Here is a 22,062-nt window from a genome sequence, read left to right as displayed (position 1 = left end):
TGGTAGAATCGTACAACACGTTTATCATTCGCTCCATAAAAATTAAAAAATATAAAATGTATAAATAAATCAAATGATTAATACTTGGATTAAACTAAAAAAGTACATACACATGTATACAAAACATAAAGATGTGTATAAAAAGAGATACAGAACCAAATTCATATAATTATATATACGGCCGGCACATACAAACTAATGTAAAATGAATTACAATAAGTAAAAGTAAATATAATTATTGGTAATAATCTCAAAGTTTAAAAGTGAATAATCCACCTTAATACAATACTCTATTCATATTTAATAGCCCATACTAGTTGCCAGGTAAACATTAATTAAGGAGATGGATGTATACCGTATATATAGGTCATAATCAGTCAGGAAACCTGACAGAGGTTAATGTGGGCCACCCTTTGCGGAGGGGTTAGAGATTATTGCGTAGTGAAGCATACCGGGTGATTCACAATGTCACCCTCTGGTTCACTCAATGCGAGGTTTTTTTTTTACTAATCAATTACACAGCTTAAATCAAGTCTACTAACATCACTAGGTTTCTTCTATAGCATTAGATTGTCCCCAGTTTCCATAAAACCTGCGTCTTATTTTAAATGGAAATGGAATGAAGTAATGTTCGTTTCTTCTTTATACACTCCACAAGTAATAATATCATGTTGTGTCTAAAAAATAGGTTTTCTTGTATATTGCGAAATAGTGAAGCATACTGGGTGAAGCATAACCTCCCACTTTCTTTGTTTCGCACAGGGTTTTTTTGTTTGTTCCTCTAATTCCATCAAGTGTTCTGTCCTCAGTTAGTTGAACACATCTAGTTCCAGATCATGGTTTAATCCCATTGGGGTCAGACTATCAAGTTGGTAGATTCAGAATGTTTCTAATTTTGAAAGTTGTATAATATAATCTTCTCCTCTCCAATGTCTGAGTACTTTGTGGACCCCGCAGAACCTGGTGCCCACGACTGAGTTGGAGTGATGTTTCTTATAGTGTAGGGATAATGGATGCCCAATGAATCCTTTCTGAATGTTTTTTTGGTCCTTTTGGTCCTTTTCCACATATTCATTTTGAATACCATGTTCCATGTTTTTGAATAATTCATCCATATCGGGAGAATGAATTATTCAAAAACATGGAACATAGTATTCAGATGAGACTAACTAACTAGAAGACGACATAATGAAGAGGAAGCACAAAAAATTTGAGAGAGATGGGATTATCATGTTGAAGTCCAGTCAGGAGGAAGGTGAGCAATACCACCCAACCCGAGACGAGGATGAGGATGGGGAATATGATACGGAACAAGAAGACAGCCCAGATAGCCATGACTCAGTGAATATGAATGAGGTGGTGGCTAGCACTGAAATTGTTACCAACGAGACCAATGCAGTTGTACAGAGAAGAGACGGAGGGACGATAACACAGAACACTATAGCCGATGCCCCAAATGAAGAGGTGGATCTCGAGCCGAACATTGAGGCAAACTCTGATTTGATTTCAGTTGAACTTGAGGAAAACCTAACCAACGACCGACCAAACTCCAGTGTGGAGGGAGAACAGATATCCAATATAGAGACAACTGATAATAATACGAACAGAAGTGGGGCAATTCCCAAGAGGAGACCCACACAAACAGGGAATCAACCACATGAGGGGAAGACAGAGCAACCACAACGTGATAGAAACCGGAAAGAGGACAGAATAGGAACATTCAAATACTACAACAAATATTGGGTGGAGACATCAAATAGGTATGCAATGTTCCAACAAGAAACTACACCAAGAAATAACTAAACCTAAATTTATAGACTATAGGACAGCTCTGGAGCTCAGAACTCCGAAGGGACCAAGGAGTAAAAACCCTCCACACAAAGGTAAGAAAGTACACACTCAACTGGACAATTTTTTAGGGAAGGGAAAGAGATCAAGACCCATACAAACGGGGAACAGAAGGAGAGGCCTCTCCAAAAAGAACAAAAGCAAGGAGTCCATGGAAGAAAGCAACTCCAACCAAGTAATGAACAACGGGATATTCAATCTAAGCTCTAGACAATTAACAGCCAATTAAACATTGTTACTAGAAAGTGGCCTGAAATTCGCCCCCAACAATAAGCTTGATAAGTTCGATGCCTATATAGGAATCAAGAAATTCATGAGGAAATTATGCCTAAAGAAATTTTTCTCTACGAACAAGAACAGAAATAAGGACTCTTTGAATGTACAACAAGTAACCAATACAGATAATAGTGATGTACCAGTCATCCATTCAGAATTGAAACCCAGGTCCACGTTTAATCCAGTGTATGAAATGAGCAAAGCCATGAACACCTGTGAGACATTGGTCCAGAGAGACATTAGAAAATTAAAACCAAGGATCATCGACAATTTAAGGCAAGAGGAGAGTAAAGCATTGAAATCATTGAAGGAGGACCAGACAATAGTTGTAAGGCGGACAAGGGGGGGGGGGCTTGGTGATTCAGAACATTGATGACTACATCCCCCCCCCCACCTTGGGCTCTCCTCTCAGTGCAATCAATCATTGCAATCAATTCCCTCCTGCAATCAATCATTGGTGGCAGCAGCAGCGGCGGCGGCGGTAGGCTGAATACATTACCTCCTTCTCGCCGGAGGTCTTCCGTTCTCTAAGAGCAACTTCCTGTTTACACAGGAAGTTGGATGAAGCTCTTACAGAACGGAAGAGAAGGAGGTAATGTATTCAGCCTGCCGCCACCGCTTGCAGGGGGGCCCGGGGATTTCTAGGTATGCCCCTGTATTAGCTCCTTGTATATGGTAATTCCGCACAATAAAGGATTAGAGACTACACGATTCTATCTGGAACTGAACCAAGACCTCCCAAAGGCACAAATAACATTCATCCTGGACAGTATCAACTTCATCTTAACCCACAATTATTTTCTGTACGAAGGGGTCTTCTATTTACAACAGGTCGTCACAGCCATGGGCACGAGGTTCGCTCCGGCCTTCACTAATCTGTACATGGCGCATTGGGAACAACACTTCCTGAGAGGACAGGACGGGCCAGGGGAGAACCTCGTGATCTGGAAACATTTCATCGACGACGCCTTCTTTATTTGGAAAGGTTCATCTGAATCGCTCTCCAACTTCCTTAAATGGCTAAATTTGAATGAATATAATTTGGGCTTCACTTCAGAAACAAGTAGAGAATCTATCAACTTTCTTGATCTTACTGTATATGTAAAGGAAAGGACATTATGCACTAAAACATTCTGGAAACCAGTGGATACAAATAGCTTTATTAAGATTGACTGCTGTCATAATCATCGGTGGCTCAGCAATATCCCCACAGGTCAATTCACCAGACTGAGGAGGAATTGCACAGATATAAAGGATTTTGAAGAAGAGTCTGAAGTCCTTGTAAAGAGATTTACAGAAAAAGGCTATCCTCAGGATATGGTCAAAGGAGCAGATTCAGGTCAGAAACAGATGCAGGGAAGAATTACTGGTAAGGAAATAGAGAGAGGAGACTGACAAGGAAGAACCACCTAACTTGATTGTGCAATTTTTATCTCAGAGCGCACCACTGAGGAGGGTCATCAAGAAACACTGGGACCTATTGAAGGAAGATAACATACTGACACAAATTATATCAGAGGACCCCAAGATTACCTATAAAAAGGCACCGAATCTGGGCCTATTGGTAGCACCCTCAGTTAGGAACCCAAGGGTGACCAAGGAGAGAGACTGTTTCAAGAATTGTGGTTACTGCATGATGTGCAAAGAAACTAAAAGTCAAATAACAACAACTCAAGAGACTATAACATCTAATATGGCAACAACATTTAAAATTAGGGGCAATATGTCCTGCAACACGGTCGGAGTAATCTACACATTAACATGCCCATGCACTAACACTATGTGGGAAGGACCAAAAGACCGCTAAAAGAGCGCCTAAGTGAACATTGTAAAAACATTCAGAAAGGATTCATTGGGCATCCATTATCCCTACACTATAAGAAACATCACTCCAACTCAGTCGTGGGCACCAGGTTCTGTGGGGTCCAGAAAGTACTCAGGCATTGGAGAGGAGGAGATTATATTATACAACTTTCAAAATTAGAAACATTCTGGATCTACCAACTCGATAGTCTGACCCCAGTGGGATTAAACCACGATCTGGAACTATATGCGTTCAACTAACTGAGGACAGAACACTTGATGGAATTAGATGAACAAACAAAAAAAAACTGTGCGAAACAAAGAAAGTGGGAGGTTATGCTTCACACAGTATGCTTCACTATTTCGCAATATACAAGAAAACCTATTTTTTAGACACAACATGATATTATTACTTGTGGAGTGTATAAAGAGGAAACGAACATTACTTCATTCCATGTCCATTTAAAATAAGACGCAGGTTTTATGGAAACTGGGGACAATCTAATGCTATAGAAGAAACCTAGTAATGTTAGTAGACTTGATTTAAGCTGTGTAATTGATTAGTAAAAAAAAAAACTTGCATTGAGTGAACCAGAGGGTGACATTGTGAATCACCCGGTATGCTTCACTACGCAATAATCTCTAACCCCTCCGCAAAGGGTGGCCCACATTAACCTCATCAGGCTTACTGACTGATTATGACCTATATATACGGTATACATCCATCTCCTCCATTAATGTTTACCTGGCAACTAGTATGGGCTATTAAATATGAATAGAGTATTGTATTAAGGTGGATTAATTCACTTTTAAACATTGAGATTATTACCAATAATGATATTTACTTTTACTTATTGTAATTCATTTTACATTAGTGTGTATGTGCTGGCCGTATATAATCATATGAATTTGGTTCTGTTTCTTTTTTTATACACATCTTTATGTTTTGTATACATGTTTATGTACTTTTTTAGTTTAATCCAAGTATTAACCATTTGATTTATTTATACATTTTATATTTTTTAATTTTTATGGAGCGAATGATAAACGTATTGTATGATTCTACCAATCTCCCCCAACAGTATGAGTGCACCAGCACGCCGTACATTATCATCATTGGGAGATTTGATATGTTAATCAAACCTATAACCACCTCCCCAAGGGCTTTGATTGACAAGCGCAGCAAATAAAGGTGTCCGTGTGCCCCTGGAAGCCTAGCTCTGATGAAGGAAACCGTCAAGTTTCTGAAACGCGTAAGCGATAGGCTGAAGCAAGAGTGACGTCACTGCTGATCCCATCACGGGGCCGGACTTCCTACGCCCTCACGTTGAACGCGGAAATCGTTGTGTTCCAGGACTGGGACGCTCTGACCCTTCGCACTAAGTACATCTTTACAACAGCGCATAGACTCTCTCAGCCGCCGGCCGGGGCACCCAAGATTGAGCGGCCCTGGGTTTATCCCTTGCCACATCGCCATCTATACAGCGGTATGCTCCCACACCGAACACTCCTTGAAGGCTCCTCACTACCAACCACGGAGGGGGTAAGCTGAAAAACTTTGTAACAAGCTTCAATAACACTGCATACAATAGTACTATTTTCCTACATCAATCTAGCCTACAGGTCTGGAACTTTTATGCCTACTCTGTTCATACGACAGTTCATTGATACGCTCAGTTGTCTCTAAGGGCTGAAGCAGGCAGCTGAACTACATCACTTCTCACAGCCACAGAAGAGAGGTTCTTATGGAACTTTTCAGTGTGCTAGGTTGTGCTTGTGTGTGTGAATGATGAGTTGTGAGCAGGATCCTGCGTATTGATTTTATATCTGTTACTACTATCAGATTTGCCTATTAAACATTTTTGCTATTATGATACAAGGTCTCATTAGTCCTTAAAGAGAAACTGTAACGACAAAACGTCCCCTGGGGGGTACTCACCTCGGGTGGGGGAAGCCTCAGGATCCTAATGAGGCTTCCCACACCGTCCTTCATCCCTCAGGGGTCTCGCTGCAGCCCTCCGTACAGCGGTGACGTCAATATTCACCTTCCTGGCTCCTGCGCAGGCGCTCTGATGGCTGTCGGCTCCGAAGTAGGCGGAAATACCCAATCGCCGTTGGGTCTGCTCTACTGCGCAGGCGCAAGTCTCCGGCGCCTGCGCAGTAGAGCGGACCCGACGGAGATCGGGTATTTCCGTCTATTTCCGTGCCGAAAGCAGCCACAGCGCCCCTGCTGGAGCCAGCAATGGTAAATATTGAACTGACAGTCGGGTCTGCCGCCGGCTGTTCGGAGGGCTGCAGCGAGACCCCCGTGGGACAGAGGACGACGTGGGAAGCCTCATTAGGATCCGGAGGCTTCCCCCACCCGAGGTGAGTACCCCCCAGGGGAGGTTTTTCATGTTACAGAGTCTCTTTAAGCGCACCCTGCACTTTATTGAATTACTGTTTATACTTGTGTGGTTGGGGAACCACGGGCTTAGGGTAGCAGCTGAAATCGTATTTATTACAGGTTATCCTGAGCGCAGGGACCCAGTATCTATAAGAAGTAATTCAGGGTCCGGTTCCCGAATTATACTGCTGCGTGGCCATAGACATGACAACTGTGGTGGCCCCCAGGTCAGGGGCAGCGCAGGGAAGAGCGCGCATTAATGCATTCATATCATCTTCCTTGCTATCGCGTTGCTGTATATTATGCCTGACTAGTGCTTTTTGTGTGAAACACTGACAGCAATTTGTGTTAGCATTTAGCAAGAGGTCCAGTGAGCAAGTGGGAGACAAAATCCTTTTGACAGGCAGTCAAATGGACCATTTATTTACTGATACAGCCGAGTGACACGGATGTCCCCAGTACAGCGCTGCTGTAGATCGCAGTGCTGTACAGGGTAAATAGACGGCGGTTTCGCAATCTAACAGTCTCCTAGCGGCGATCGCCACCAGGAGACTGATGGTGGACCAAAGCTACGTCATTCAAGTGGAGATGCGTGAGGATCAGCTTGCGCAATCTCCTGCAAAGCCCTACATGAAGGAGTCCTGGGGCTGCTGCCGCGTTCACGCCAATTGGTGTTACGTGGTCGGCAAGGGGTTAAATGTCCTGGCTGAAGGTGTGTTGTGCAAAGATAAGAACGCTAGGCAAACCAAGCAAATGTAAAAGTCCATACCCACAATGCGACTTTTACGACTTTTTTTTTCACGACAAATGAACACTTTGTGATATTGCGTAACATTGTTTAAAGTAAAATTTGTTAAACAATGTTCAATGATAGTAGAGTATACTACCAGCGACGATCATTAGTTTTGAAGCTCTTCATGACGGATCACATCGCAGACAATCGTACCGATCTACACATGCCAGTGTGTGTAGTATGGGGTGCTTATAATTACCTGTCTATCGGTCTGGTGTGGGTTGACTACATTGCGCCATTTGTGGTCAGTCTCACAGAGCAGTGTTTTGCACAGTAGGCGTGGCCGGGACTGTTATGGGCATGCATACTTGAGAAATGCTACTTGGCACGGGTATGGGCGGGAGTGTGACATTACAGGGAGTGCAAGTAGACAGAGCATGCACTGCTCTGTGTTACTGGTTCCAGCCAGAGACACAAACAGCAAATTATATGATGCAATGAAGGGGACCCCGACTAGAATGGTGGACAGGCAAGCATATTCTCTTGCTTAGGCCATGCACCCACTAAATAACCTAATTACGCATTGCCTGTACATATACTGTATACTTCCCCCACCTCTTGTTTCCACCCCATTCCTTCAGATTGTAAGCTCGCAAGGGCAGGGTCCTCACCCTTTTGTGTCATGGAATGTTATTAATTCAATTGCTTGCACACTGTTAGAAATTTATACATTTTAGTCATCCTGTTAAATCAAATTGTAATCAGCAGTGCTGTATCTTGTATCAGTGTTCATATTTCCATGTATATCATTGTCTGTATCATTATGTATCCCTTGTTTGTTTTCTTACATTGTACAGCGCCACGGAATATGTTGGCGCTTTATAAATAAATAAATAATAAAATAATAATAATAATAATAATAAAATATACGCACCCCATACTATACAGATTTATTTTCAGTTCTTCTGCCCTTAAAATCCCCCCAAAACTCAAAAGATCATTTTTTTTAATATCTGATCTGGTTTTAGATCAATAAATATTCGAAATAAACCAATTCTGATTCTGAACTTCTGATTCAGAAACACACTTACATATAGAAAAGAGTGATTTCTGTCAAAAACTGGAACATTCGTGGAAAGATATATTAATGGTGAATATCCATCATCTGATTTTGGGCTCGTGGTGTCCAGTGAGGATCCGTAGGGGTAGAGAAGATCTATGAGAAAGAAAACATTGCTCATTGGTATATTCCCAATCCCATCAAAGTGATCATTTCAGGAACATCACTTTGCAAGCATTGTATAAAAATACACGGCTAAATCCAAAACTGACCAATTTTGCAGAATTCCATATTCCGGCACATTGGAATTTCAAAAATTCGAGTTGAAAGTTTTTTTCCCATGCTACTATTTTAGTGTTGCATTGTGGGTCTCCCAAACCATAGAGGATATGCACATGAGACTTGTTCACCTGCCCCTGACTGTCAACACTTAAGCACTGGAGTTTGGCTCTATGCTTTTGGGTTGCACCCTAGTTCCAATGCTAATGTGAGCTCAACTCCTGGAACTACATTTAAAATAGTGTCTGGTGGACACGTGGGACCTTGAGATTATACAGTGTCAGTGTGCCACAAGCTCTGTTACTTATAGCCTTTCGATTGCATCTACATATAGCGACCTTGGTCTGTTACCCATATTGCCTGAACTCTCCCTGACCTTAGTCTGTTACCCATGTTGTCTGAACTCTCCCTGGCCTTGGCCTGAGGTATCTTACCCATGTTGGCTGAACTCTCCTTGGCCTGTTACCCATATTGTCTGAACTCTCCCTGGCCTTGGTCTGTTATCCATATTGTCTGAACTCTCCCTGGCCTTGGTCTGTTACCCATGTTGTCTGAACTCTCCCTGGCCTTGGTCTGTTGCCCATGTTGTCTGAACTCTCCCTGGCCTTGGCCTGAGGTATCTTACCCATGTTGGCTGAACTCTCCTTGGCCTGTTACCCATATTGTCTGAACTCTCCCTGGCCTTGGTCTGTTACCCATGCTGTCTGAACTCTCCCTGGCCTTGGTCTGTTACCCATGTTGCCTGAACTCTCCCTGGTCTTGATCTGTTACCCATGTTGTCTAAACTCTCCTTGGCCTTGGTCTGTTAGCCATGTTGTCTGAACTCTCCCTGGCCTTGGTCTATGGCCTAAAAAGGTTGTAAACCCTGAGCTACAGCATGATAACCTTCATGGGGAAAAAAAATCTTCATGCCAAATATGTAAATCCTAAAAAACCCTCTGAAGCTTTAACTAGAATTTACTCTGCAGGGGGCGTAAAAAGGGTTAAGCCTCTGTGTTTATGTATAAGGAGAGCCTGCAGAGATCCTAGTAAAGTATTCACAGCTACTGATAAGACAGTTTGATCTGGCTAAATAAACAGAGCAGTAGTGACTTTCTAAGCAAAACAGTGAATTTCTAAGCAATGTGTATGTTGAATGAAGACATTTTATTGTGTCCTGTGCAAGCATTTGCCTGTGCAGGGATTTAGGTCCATTTTAAGGGAAACTTGGGCTCAGAGGGATATGGAGGCTGCTATGTTTATTTACTGTTGAACAATACCAGTTACCTGGCAGTCCTGCTAATCTTTTATGTGTCTGAATCACACACCTGAAACAAACATGCAGCTAAACTAATCAGACTTAAGTCAGAACCATCTGATCTGAATGCTTGTTCAGGGTCTATGGTTAAATATATTAGAGGGGAAGGGTCAGCAAGGTAGCCAGGCAATTTGCATTGTTTAAAATGAAATAAATATAGCAGCCTTCATATCTCTTTCACCTCAGGTATGCTTTAATGCCAAATCCTTTTCTATTGCCCGAGCCCCCAGGGACAAAAAAACAATATGGCGTTCCTCATCCTGAAAGATTCTAACAATTAGCTGAGTAGTTGGGTGTTTGAAGACCACACCAGGAGTTATATTATGGACTCTGCAGTCAGGCACGCTTTGCTGAGTCTTTGTAATTACTGTGGTTTTTAATTCTCCTTGAAGAACATACATGCTTTTAGGTGAGAATTATATGCAAATACCTGATGATATTAGGAAAGGTGGTGCAATAGTTGTCCTGTTTTGGTTGTAGATTGAATCAGTAGCAATTCCTGAAAAAAAGAAAAGCTTTTAAACAGAAAATAAAAACTTTAAGTAGACCTCACTCGTTTAGGCTGTAAAACTCATTTTCATTTTTGGAAAAAACACAAAAAGATTTTTGCAGACTTTGCCTGTAAATTCAATAAACCAATTCTAAAATGTTGCTCTTTAGTTTACCTGAATGAACTGTGGAAAGATCTATCAGAGGAGATGCTGTGGTGAAAACTTCAGTATCGTTACCTGAAAAATAAAAGTTGTTTGTTTGCATCGTGATTTTCCACAGAAGATTGTGACTGGTGATGAGATCATCAACTTCAAATAAAGGAAACAATGGACCCTTTTATTTCCTTGCTGAGAATTGTTCTTGGTTGCTTGAACTTCTGAATTGTGTAAGGACTGGAACCCACTAGAGCGTTTTTTTTTTAGCTTTAAAGGACTTACGAGGCCAAATGAGCAAAAAAGTGAATTACCTGCATCCTCTTTTAAAGCACGGAGGACACCGCCTGCCATGGCCGGCCTTTGACCTGAGCGACTGGAGCGGTCGCTCAGGGCGCAGGCTTCTAGGGGGGCGCACTGATGTGCATTCAACTGCCTGGCCGGATAGGCGTCGCTAGAGGCTTGGAACAAGGGCTAGTGCCCCTGATCTTGGCAAAGGTGCCTGGGATATGGGAGAACAGAGTGCCGAGAGCACCCACCGTCAGTGCCCCGAATGTTTTCCATGGCTGCGGAGTGTTTACGGTCAGAAATACAGTTGCTCGCTCCTAGTCAGGCTGGGCATATCACATGGGGCCGGGCAGCCAGTGAGAGAGAGAAGTGAGGCTCACTCATCTCTCATTGGCTGCTGAGCCCCATGTGATCACTGGCCAGGCTGGAGAGCACCGAGCACGTGTGTCTGCCGATAAATGCTAGGGAGGAGAGAACAGCGAAGGAAAGAAAGCCGTTGAGCGCTGGGGAGACACATGCCAGAAGAAAGAGTGAGTACATGCCACCAGTCCCAGTCGCCTGGTTTTGTTCTCAGCACACACAGGACACAGCCTTTGTCAGACTGTGCCTGTGTGTTGATGCTGCGCAGCGGCTTATGGCTAAGGACTGGAATGTTACTTACTTCAGAGAAGGAGTCACCTGACCTCCCTTGCTGACCTGAAGCCCCAGCAGCGGCTCCGCTCTCATTACACCCTGACCAGATCTTTATCTTAAAAATTAGCGAAGTGTCAGGGAGGAGGGACATTCTGCACTGAGGACAGCCGTGCACACTTTGTGTAAGCAGCTCACCCCCCTTCCTACCACTATTCAGTCTCTCTGACCTGTCCTCTGCTCTGCTCAGTGCTCACTCCAGCCTGCACTTAATTGCTGCTTATCTTTTTCTGTTAGGAAGGTCTTAAAGCGGCCATACATCAGGCGACATGGTGGCCGATCGACAATCCAATTCGATTATTACAATCGTTAGATTAGAATTGGTGCTGCAAAGTGCATGCCTAATCGAGTATGCGACTAATTTCAGGCTGAAATTGATCACATGAATTGGTCGTACATACTGCAAGATGTTGGGCAGTTGTGGTCAATGAGGTGTGCAGCCGTAAAGGCAAGCAATATCGGGATGAGCAACAAATGTGACAAAACCACCAATCTGTTCCCCCTAATGTTCAATGCGTCCTGGTGCACAGTGCACCTGTCCTCATTTGCTGCTGACTCCGGGCTGGGTGCTCCTTGTGCACAGTGCACTTAGCATTACATTTATCTGCTGAGCTATATACACTAAAGGGGAATCTGTTTATATATACTAAAGGGGGGAATCTGCCTATATACACCAAAAGGGATCTGCCTATACATACTAAAGGAGATCTTGCACATGGGTGTGTGTGTGTGTGCGTGCATGCGCACGAAGAAGATAAATGGGGGGGATGGCACCAAAATCTGGCTACGCTCAGGGCGCTGTGAAACCTAAGGCCGGCCCTGCCGCCCGCGCCCTCCGTGCCGATCTGCCGGGTCCCCCCACTCATTAGCCCCCCGGGTTGGCTCCCGACCCCACGGCCCATGTCGGGCTCTCCTGCCTAAAATGGCCACTTGATCTGGCCGCGGCTGCGCAGTCCGCATAGCCGCGAGTGCGGCTGCACAGCTCTAGGGCCAACCCCCCCGATCCACGCTACTGTAGCATGGATCGGGGGTTGGCCCTAGAGCTGCACAGCCGCACGCGTGGCTATTCGGGCTGCGCAGCCGCAGCCCGACATGTATTTCCCGAGCGTTTTGGTAATTCACTCCCTCACGCAAGTCAGGAAGTGAACTCTGTGATCCAGAAAATAATAAATACAATGTATTTATTCTTAAAAACGCGAACGCAATCGCTCCACAAAGCGGTTTTGTGAGCGTTTTGCATTTTTCCCCTACCTCCCATTATAGCAAAAACACCCTATAATGGCTCAAGCACCGCTTTTGAAAACTGATAATGCACTGAATGCTCTAGTCTGAACTACACCATAGCACAACATGGTGTAAGCGTCTGCGCTTAGATTTTCCAAAAAACGTCTCTAATGTGAACAAAGCCTAACTCAGCTTTTCCATCTCCCAGTCCGACACTGGTGGAAAGACATGGCCAAAAAACCCAGGAATAGTATCGAAGGCTGCCTAATTCCCTGTTGATTACAATGACCAGGATACAAATATTCATGGTAATTAGAAAATAAGAATGCAAATTATTCTTCTGAATGAGTCATCCATAATTTTAACAACTGTCTGTAAATGAAACATTTGCTGAATTTCTACTATTAATTAAGTTCATGGATATTAAATTACAGCACATATAGAATACTTTTCTCATATTTCTTCTTACCTAAAGCCCCGTTGATGTCCTCTGGATGAAGGTTGTCCACTTTGAACACCCAGCGTCCAGTGACATTGACGTTACTGGTGGATGATAAATTCCTGATGTTGAGTGACAGGGATCCTGGGAGTGTGTAGTATCCAGTGTTGTAGCCACTGTTTATTCCAGCCTGTGTTTAGACCAACAACAGCGGTATTATAGACATTTCAGGAAAATAACTTTTATAACCAAGACTATATACAGGAGTGGCACTGGCTGGATAGTGCAATGGTTGAAGACTCTGCCTCTGACACAGGAGAGGCTCAGGGCAAACCCAGGATTTTCAAGGGGGGGGGGATTCCTAAATGGTCTCCCTCAGCCATGTACAATACATTATAACAATATGGCAGGACATCATGCTGGGTACACATAATGCAATTTCCCATCCGATTGACTGGCAACAGAAACGACCAGGAACAGTTTGGATACAGATAATAATGAGGACAGCTGACATTGGTAATGAAGGGGAAAGTAAAGCATTCACACAGCAGGGTACAGGGCTGTGCTCATACCTGACTGTTAAGTTCCCCAGAGCTGCTCCCTGCTCTGTACACACGCTGCTGCTCCATCCAAAGTCAACTGTAGCTGGGAAAGTAGGGGGGCAGTGCTGTGAGCTGCAGGACACCTGCAGATATTCTGGTTTCTCAACTTGTGCCTGTCCATAGATACTGCCCTGGCCCTGGTCTGAGGGGGGATTCTGGGCAGCTGTAATCCCCCCTGCGTTTGCCTATGAGAGGTGGTTCACACATGCCCACATGCTGATTTACCATACAACTGGCCACAAGCTATGAGAACACATTATACCACCTAATGTTAGTGAGATCATCACATTTTCCACTCTAGCATCCTCTAACAGAAAGAATCATAAACTTCCTCCCACCAACCCCACCTCATCAGAAGTGACATCGATATTCTGAGCTGGACACATTGTCCACATTATTGTTACAAGCCGGCTTGTGAAGCTTCCTGCAGGATTTTTGTTTTTAAGATGATTTGTATAATTGGTGCGTAATATAATATTTGACATATGTATATTTCATTGGGAATGGGTTTATGTATTCCTGGAGGGCATGATGGTCTATGTGCTTGATTAATAGTTTTTATACATTGTCCACTTATTCCAGCTGTCCAGACATTATACCATACCTGAAAAGCTCAACACTGTAGGATAGCAGGCCAGCATCATCCTCTCTACAACTCCCTGCACTGCATGCTACCATTTCATGCCCATGATTTCTAGCGCCCATGCCATAGCTATACCCAGGGCCAGCCCGCTCATGAGGCGGGGTGAAACATTTGCCTCAGGCGGCAAACTTCTAGGGGCGGCCCGGGGGGGAGCGGCCGCCGGGCCGGAGGGGTAGCGGGCAGGTCGGGGGTATTGGGCCTAGCGGTGGGGAGGGGGGTCGGACCCCCCCTCCTTCGCTTGGGTCCCCCGATCTGCGCTCCCCTCCAGCTGTAATTAGGAAGCAGCCGCTTGCAGATCGTAAGAGGCAACTGGCCATGAGGACTCACCTTTTCCGCATTCCAGCAAGCGCTCCACTGACGTCACTTCCTGCATTGCCGCCCACTGTATTGTAAGTGGATGGTGATGCAGGAAGTGACGTCAGTGGAGCGCACGTTGGAACGCGGATAAGGTGAGTCCTCTCCTTTCGTGACCTATAGGTCATGATGCTGCACAGAGAGACTGTGCGTCTCTCACCAGCTTGGAGGGAGGCGGGGGAGTGGCAGGAGGTGTGGCTAGGAGAGAGAGCTGCCCAATGGCAGCTCTGGAGACCCTGTAGGAATGCCCCTGGCGGGCATATTGAACAGGGAAGGCCTCTCCTCAATATTTACCTCCGACATAGCGACAAATATTGTTGCTAACTCGGGGGACTATAGCGTGGCGGTGGGGAGGCAGAGAGCGGCATTGTGGGGACACGGAGGCATGTCAGGAGGAGGAGGAGGAGAACATGCCTCTGTGTTCCATCTGCCCACCTCGGGTTCTCTTTAAGTATTTTCTTGCTTACTGGCGATTTTAATTGGCGATTGGAATTTTATTGACAAGTTTGAAAATATCACTTAGGAGAAAACTTAGGAGAAAAAGTTGATTTCATATGGGTGGGTGAGCGCTACTTGCATGGGTGGGCGAGCGCTACTTGCATGGGTGGGTGAGCGCTACTTGCATGGGTGGGTGAGCGCTACTTGCATGGGTGGGTGAGCGCTACTTGCACCGCACCCTTTGAGACTGCACCTTCTCACACTGCCATAAGAGATACATAGGCACCAGCTAAACATACAATGTTATTAAAACCGTTCTCTTTATTGCACTTACATGGATACTCAGTAAGTACTCATTATCTATGATTGTATAATAAAGAAAATTGTTATTACTACTGGGTAAAGGCATTTTCTAAGTCCACCCTTAGCTACCGTTTTAAAAAGGAACTCCAGTTAAAATATTGAAATTAAAAAAGTGCTAAATTTTTACAATAATTATGTATAAATGATTTAGTCAGTGTTTGCCCATTGCAAAATCTTTCCTCTCCCTGATTTACATTCTGATATTTATCACATGGTGACATTTTTACTGCTGGCAGGTGATGTCAGTGGAATGAGATGCTGCTTGCTTTTTTAGCTGTTGAAACCAGCTGTAAACAGTAAAACAGCTGTTATTTCCCACAATGCAATGAGTTTCACAACCAGGAAACTGCCAGAAACATGGCCCTCACAGTTTCTTGTGGGAGGGGTTTCACCACAATATCAGCCATACAGCGCCCCCTGATGATCCGTTTGTGAAAAGGAATAGATTTCTCATGGAAAAGGGGGTATCAGCTACTGATTGGGATAAAGTTCAATTCTTGGTCACGGTTTCTTTTTAAACACTTGCCGACCAAGTGATTTCCCATTGATCTGTGCTGGGTGGGCTCTTCAGCCCCCAGCACAGATCGTATTGCAGGCAGGGCGATCAGACTTCCCCCCCTTTTTTCCCCACTAGGGGATGTCCTGCTGGGGGGGTCTGATCGCTGTTCTTTGCGGGGGGGCTCCTCAAAGCCCCCCTCCGCATCGCTATACCCCCTCCCTCTCCTTCCCCCCCTCCCTCTCCCTGGCTCTGTGGGCGGTACAGAATGGCGATACATCCTGTACCGCCTCTGATAGGCTTCAGCCTATCAGACGGCGGCGATCCCCGGCCTATCAGAGGCCGGGGATCGCCGATCTCCTTTACGGCGCTGCTGCAGCGCCGTACAGTGTAAACACCGGGGATTTCTTCCCCGCGTGTTTACATTTCGCCTGTGAGCCGCGATCGGAGGCTCGCAGGCAGTTCACGGAGACACACTCCGTGAACTGACATGGAACGGCCGCTCCATGGAAACCCGCAGACAACCAGTTTACGCCGATTGGCGTTAGCTGGTCGTCAAGAGGTTAAACTGTTTTTAAACATGTTATGCTTTGCTCTGTTACTCTTTTGGCAGTTTGGTTTCCACCCTTGGTGAAGGGTTGTTTTTCCCTGCCATGCAGAGAGCGACTTTTTAAACTCAGGTCGGGTTTGTTCCCCACAAGTTACGTGTTATTCTGGTGATCCCGAATTGTGAGTATTTCACTTTTCTTTCTTGGTTCTTCCAGTGTCATAGGCTACTGCACTAAATTGTATCTTGGTGTTATCTTTGTGTTTTCACCTCTGGAGACTGGGCTGCTCCGGTGATGTATAACACACCACCTCCAGAGTACACCGAGATCCTGCCTGGAAGTTCCCCCATAACATAATGGTTGGAGCTTTTCAGGGGTTTAGTGAGTATGAGAGCTTGTGCTGGAATTGAGGTAAGGGGCCCATAGGCAATTAACTTTTTCTCCCGAGTTTTCTCCTAGGAGACAATTTTTCATCCTCGATTTAGATTTACTTTTCAGCACTTTGCAATGGAGAAAGTACCAGAAAGTAAATTATTTTGAGTATTTTTTTTGCTTATGAGTAATTTAAAAAGCATTTTATTGAAAAGTTTTAAAATATCACCTAGGAGAAAAACTCAAGTGAAAAAGTGAATTGCATATGGGCCAAGGTGTGGAATGGCCTAAAAAAAAGTGCAGACAAATTTGGGTATCCACTATATGTACCGTGGCTATGAACACCGGGTGAGTTAAGGATAGAAGGTTAGGCACTACTGGGGGAGAAAGGTTGGGCACCAGATGGGGGGAGGGGGGGCGTTTTGTGGTTGTTAAGTTTAAGCACAACCAGGGGGGGTTCTGTGTGAGAGTAGGGCTATTTTCTGCATCCTTTAAACCAACATTTTTTTTCCAATAAACCCCGATCCGAATTAGCTTCGGCGCTTTTAAATGTACGTAAGTTTAGGGATTGTGGAGAGGAGCCTCTTGTTTTTTTTTGTTGTTTTTAAAGAAAGAAAAGATAGAATTCCTGATTATATGCTTTAAAGCGGAATGAAACCCAGCATTTCTATTTTGCTCTAAAAAAAATATTTATAGCATATTCTATACAACAGCATTCAAAGGGTTACACACAGGACTTGGAAGTCCAGTGCAGAGAAATCTGGACCCATCTGAACTTTAGATAATGTTATCTTGTGTTTACTTAATTGTATCAAGTGAGGAATGTGACGCATTCTCTGACTGTGCAGAAGCTCCTGGACACAGATACTCAGAAAGCATTTCTGCCTTCAATACATAATGAATAAAACCAGTTATTAATAAAATGCAAAGTCAGCTCTCAAAGCAAAAAAACTGTACTTCGGGAACTTGTAATTTCTAAATGAATAATAATACTTATGCACAAATGCAAATATGATAACCGTATGGCATATAAAAAGTAGGAAAACATGTTTTTATTGAATATTATGTCAGGGTTTTATACCACTTTAAGATCGGAAAGGTTTATTCTCTAGTTTTCTGGTAGAATAGCTAAGAATAGGACTTCCACAATTCACTGTCTATAAAACAATCTGAAAATGTATATATAAACATTTATATATACATATACTGTATATATATATATATATATATACATATATATACATATAATATATATATATATATATATATATATATATATATATATATATATATATATATATATACATACATATATAATATGTACATACATATATATATATATATATATATATATATATATATATATATATATATATATATATTTGTGTGTGCGTGTCAGTCTATTAGACAAATGACCCGTTCAGAAGACAAAAGTGGGAGGGTGTTTGAAGCCCTTTTTCCATTTAATATAATCCCATTTAACCACTTAAGGACCAGCGGTCTCTGGGCACTTAAGGACCAGAGACCGCTGGTCCAATCCCGACGGAATCGCGGCACATACCCGCCGTAGCCGCCGTCATTGCCGCTCGCCGGGACCCCCAGGACATAGATTCTGCCTGTCTCTATGACGGCAGAGTCATGTGAGCCAATCAGGAGGCTCACATGACTTTGCCGTCATAGAGATAGCAGAGTGAGTGAGCTGCAGTGGGAGACAGTGGGTATTCAGCGGCGAGATTGGCGGGAGCAGCAAAAACAGCGGATGCACGCAGCGGCAGTGAGTTAAAAACTACGCCCTGACAACCAGGAGCCCACCAATGCAGGGCGTAGATCTCAATCACCGCGATCCTTATCTAGTTAAATGTGTTGATGACTTATATGTGTAGATCATTAATGTTGCCTCACCAGTGCTACAGGGCCATCATATCTTGAACCATTTCCTTGCCTGCTTGGCCACTGAAGATCTGCATAGTTATAGAGGAGGAAGGTCTGGTTGCCATCCGTACTCACAACAGCTTGAAATGTGTCCACCTGTGAAAACACAATCATATATAATAAGCTTAAATACAATTTTATACAGTTATGTAGTGATAGTATGGGAAAAAAACATTCATTTCATAAACAAAGCTTACCTTTTTTAGAAATTTAATTTTTTTTATTATATAATATAATAATAATAAGAATAATAAAAGTCTGCTTTGTAACAAGATCAGTTTTCTATTCAAATTTTGCAATATAAAGATAATGTAATAACACGCTAGCTTATCAGCTTAGTCTTCTACCAGCCAGGTAATATGCATTCTCAGCCTCCATATCCCTCTCTGCTCAGGTGGGCTTTATAGGTAACCTAAAGTTTACTAAAAAAAAGCCAGTTTTACTTACTTGGAGCTTCTACCGGCCCCCTGCAGGCGTCCTGTGCCCACGCCTGTCTCCAACAAATCCTCTTGTCCCACGCCACGGCTCAGTTTTGATTCTGCTGACTCTGTCTGTTGCTGGTCACTGCGCCAACGCAGCCCTGGCCGCGCATGTCCTTGTTCGTGCCCCCGTTGCCGAGAGTGTTCTGCGCTGGTGCAGTAGATATTTTCTCGTACTGTGCATGCGCAGAACTCTCCCAGTAATGGGAGGGTAAACAAATACGTGCGCAGCCACAACTGAGCGCAGGCGCAGTCACCAGCATAGCCGGTCTTTGACCTGAGTGACTGAAACGGTCGCTCAGGGCGCCGGCTTCCAAGGGGGCATCAAAAGCTGGTTACTTCTACTGAGGGCACCTACACCTGACTTCCTATACTGGCTACCTATACTGAGGGAGGGCACCAGGGCCGGGCCGAGGTAGAGGCTGGAGAGGCTCCAGCCTCAAGGCGCAGTGTAGGAGGGGTCGCACAATTCATTCAGCTGTTATTCCCAATTGTGTTTGAAGCAGAAAGAAATAAGAAAAGGGGATACATGGCAGTGACTGCAAGCCAGATAACTAGAGATTAAGGTGTTGGGGAGGTTGGGGGCCCTGGGGAACCTATTAGTCTAATAGCAATCAGTGTGTGACGGCTGGGGTGGGAGGAATGGGGAGGGGCCTCTTAGTCTAATAGCAATCAGTGTGTGACGGCTGGGGTGGGAGGGATGGGGAGGGGCCTCTTAGTGTAATAGCAAATCAGTGTGCTATGGCTGGGGTGGGAGGGATGGAGGGGCGCACTTTGCTGTCTCAGCCTTGGGTGCTGGAGGACCTTGTCCCGGCTCTGGCACAAACACATGGCTACTTATACTGGAGGCACCTACGCCTGGCTACCTATGGGGGAGACCTACACCTGACTTCCTATACTGGGGGCACCTATGCTTGGCTACCTATATTAAAGGCACCTACACATGAGATCCTATACCGGGGCACCTATACCTCACTAACTACCTATACTGAGTCTGAGGGCATTTTTTTTTGAGGGGGGGCGCACTGCGCCTATAACGCACGGTGCAAATTGTTGGTGCTGTGCTATCATTCCAGATTTGGGGGGGGGGGGGGGCTAACTGCCCCACTCAGGGCCGGATTTACAACTCTGGAGCCTGTAGGCACAGGTGTTCTGGTGCCCCTAACCCCGCCCCTCAAATGAGGCCACACCCCCAGGCAACAAAAAAAAATATTCTGAACTCTAATACCTGCCTCGTGTCACTTACTGTCCTTAGAATCTTACTCTAAGTACTGTCTCTCTCATTAGATTGCCGGGGGGTAGTTACTGGCATCAGGCAGGGAGCCCCCAATATCCCCGTCTGCCTAGTGGTCCCCGGACTTCCCTCCCTCTACCCTTAAAGAGTTGTGCCTCCATTCTGAGCTCTCCTCCCTACCCAATAGGCTTTCAATACAGATGTATGATAAAGAGAGTGACACTCACCCTCAGTCCCACTGGCGGTCATCAAGCGAGGACCCTAGGGCCTGTTTCCACTAAGTCAGAATAAGCAGCGCTTCTCCGCATGTGAGCCAGATGAGGAAACGCTACCTATTCAGACAGTATCTTGCTGTCCAAATCACATGCTGATACGATTATGGATGGCATGCCGCCAGAGGGCAGGTAACAGGGCCCCATGTACAAATGACAGCATGGGGCCCCCTTTGTCCCTGAACCGCACGGAATTGGGAGCCGGCGAATGGCAGCAGAGAGTGTTCTGCTGTGAGGCATCCTATGGAAGCAGGAAATAATTACACAGGCTCTTGCACACATTTTTGGTGAGGGAATGGGGAGTTTCTTTGCAAATTGGCTGCACCTGCGATGGCAGGGGTAATGCATGCTCATGCATGCCGCAGTTTTCTGTCATGCATCCAATTCCCAACAGCTGTGCATGGCACGGCTCTAGCAATTTGGCTGTTGAACACAGGTACACACTTGAACAAAGACACACACACAGTTCAACAAAGGCGCACACACAGTTCAACAACACAGGCACACACAGTTCAACAACACAGGCACACACACAGTTCAACAACACAGGCACACACACAGTTCAACAATACAGACACACACACAGTTCAACAACACAGGCACACACACAGTTCAACAATACAGACACACACACAGTTCAACAACACAGGCACACACACAGTTCAAAATACGGACACACACACAGTTCAACAACACAGGCACACACAGTTCAACAACACAGGCACACACAGTTTAACAACACAATTCAACAACACAGGCACACACACAGTTCAACAACACAGGCACACACCATTCAACAACACAGGCACACACACAGTTCAACAACACAGGCACATACAGTTCAACACCACAGGCACACACACAGTTCAACACCACAGGCACACACACAGTTCAACACCACAGGCACACACACAGTTCAACAACACAGGTACACACACAGTTCAACACCACAGGCACACACACAGTTCAACACCACAGGCACACACACAGTTCAACAACACAGGTACACACACAGTTCAACACCACAGGCACACACACAGTTCAACACCACAGGCACACACACAGTTCAACACCACAGGCACACACACAGTTCAACACCACAGGCACACACACAGTTCAACAACACAGGCACACACACAGTTCAACAACACAGACACACACAGTTCAACACCACAGGCACACACAGTTCAACACCACAGGCACACACAGTTCAACAATACAGACAAACACAGTTCAACACCACAGGCACACACAGTTCAACAACACAGGCACACACAGTCAAACACAGGCACACACCGTTCAACACCACAGGTACATACACTCAAATGCAGGCACACACACACACATACACACTTGAACACA

The 22,062-nt window shown here is 44.7% G+C and overlaps 1 protein-coding gene across 1 annotated transcript in view; it reads right to left on the bottom strand.

The window, feature by feature from the left end:
* The window catches only part of LOC137522291 (uncharacterized), a 115,623-nt gene that overhangs the window by 45,163 nt on the left and 48,398 nt on the right, over positions 1-22,062 (bottom strand). The window contains exons 22-26 of the mRNA XM_068242321.1: positions 18,686-18,811; positions 12,998-13,157; positions 10,348-10,410; positions 10,113-10,181; positions 8,138-8,262 (exon numbers count right to left, since the gene is read on the bottom strand). Coding sequence (XP_068098422.1) covers positions 8,138-8,262; positions 10,113-10,181; positions 10,348-10,410; positions 12,998-13,157; positions 18,686-18,811 — 543 coding nt within the window. The remainder of the gene's footprint in view (positions 1-8,137; positions 8,263-10,112; positions 10,182-10,347; positions 10,411-12,997; positions 13,158-18,685; positions 18,812-22,062) is intronic.

Source organism: Hyperolius riggenbachi, chromosome 6 (assembly GCF_040937935.1).
Source record: "Hyperolius riggenbachi isolate aHypRig1 chromosome 6, aHypRig1.pri, whole genome shotgun sequence".
Lineage (NCBI taxonomy): Eukaryota > Metazoa > Chordata > Amphibia > Anura > Hyperoliidae > Hyperolius > Hyperolius riggenbachi.
This window is presented reverse-complemented; position numbering and strand designations above follow the sequence as displayed.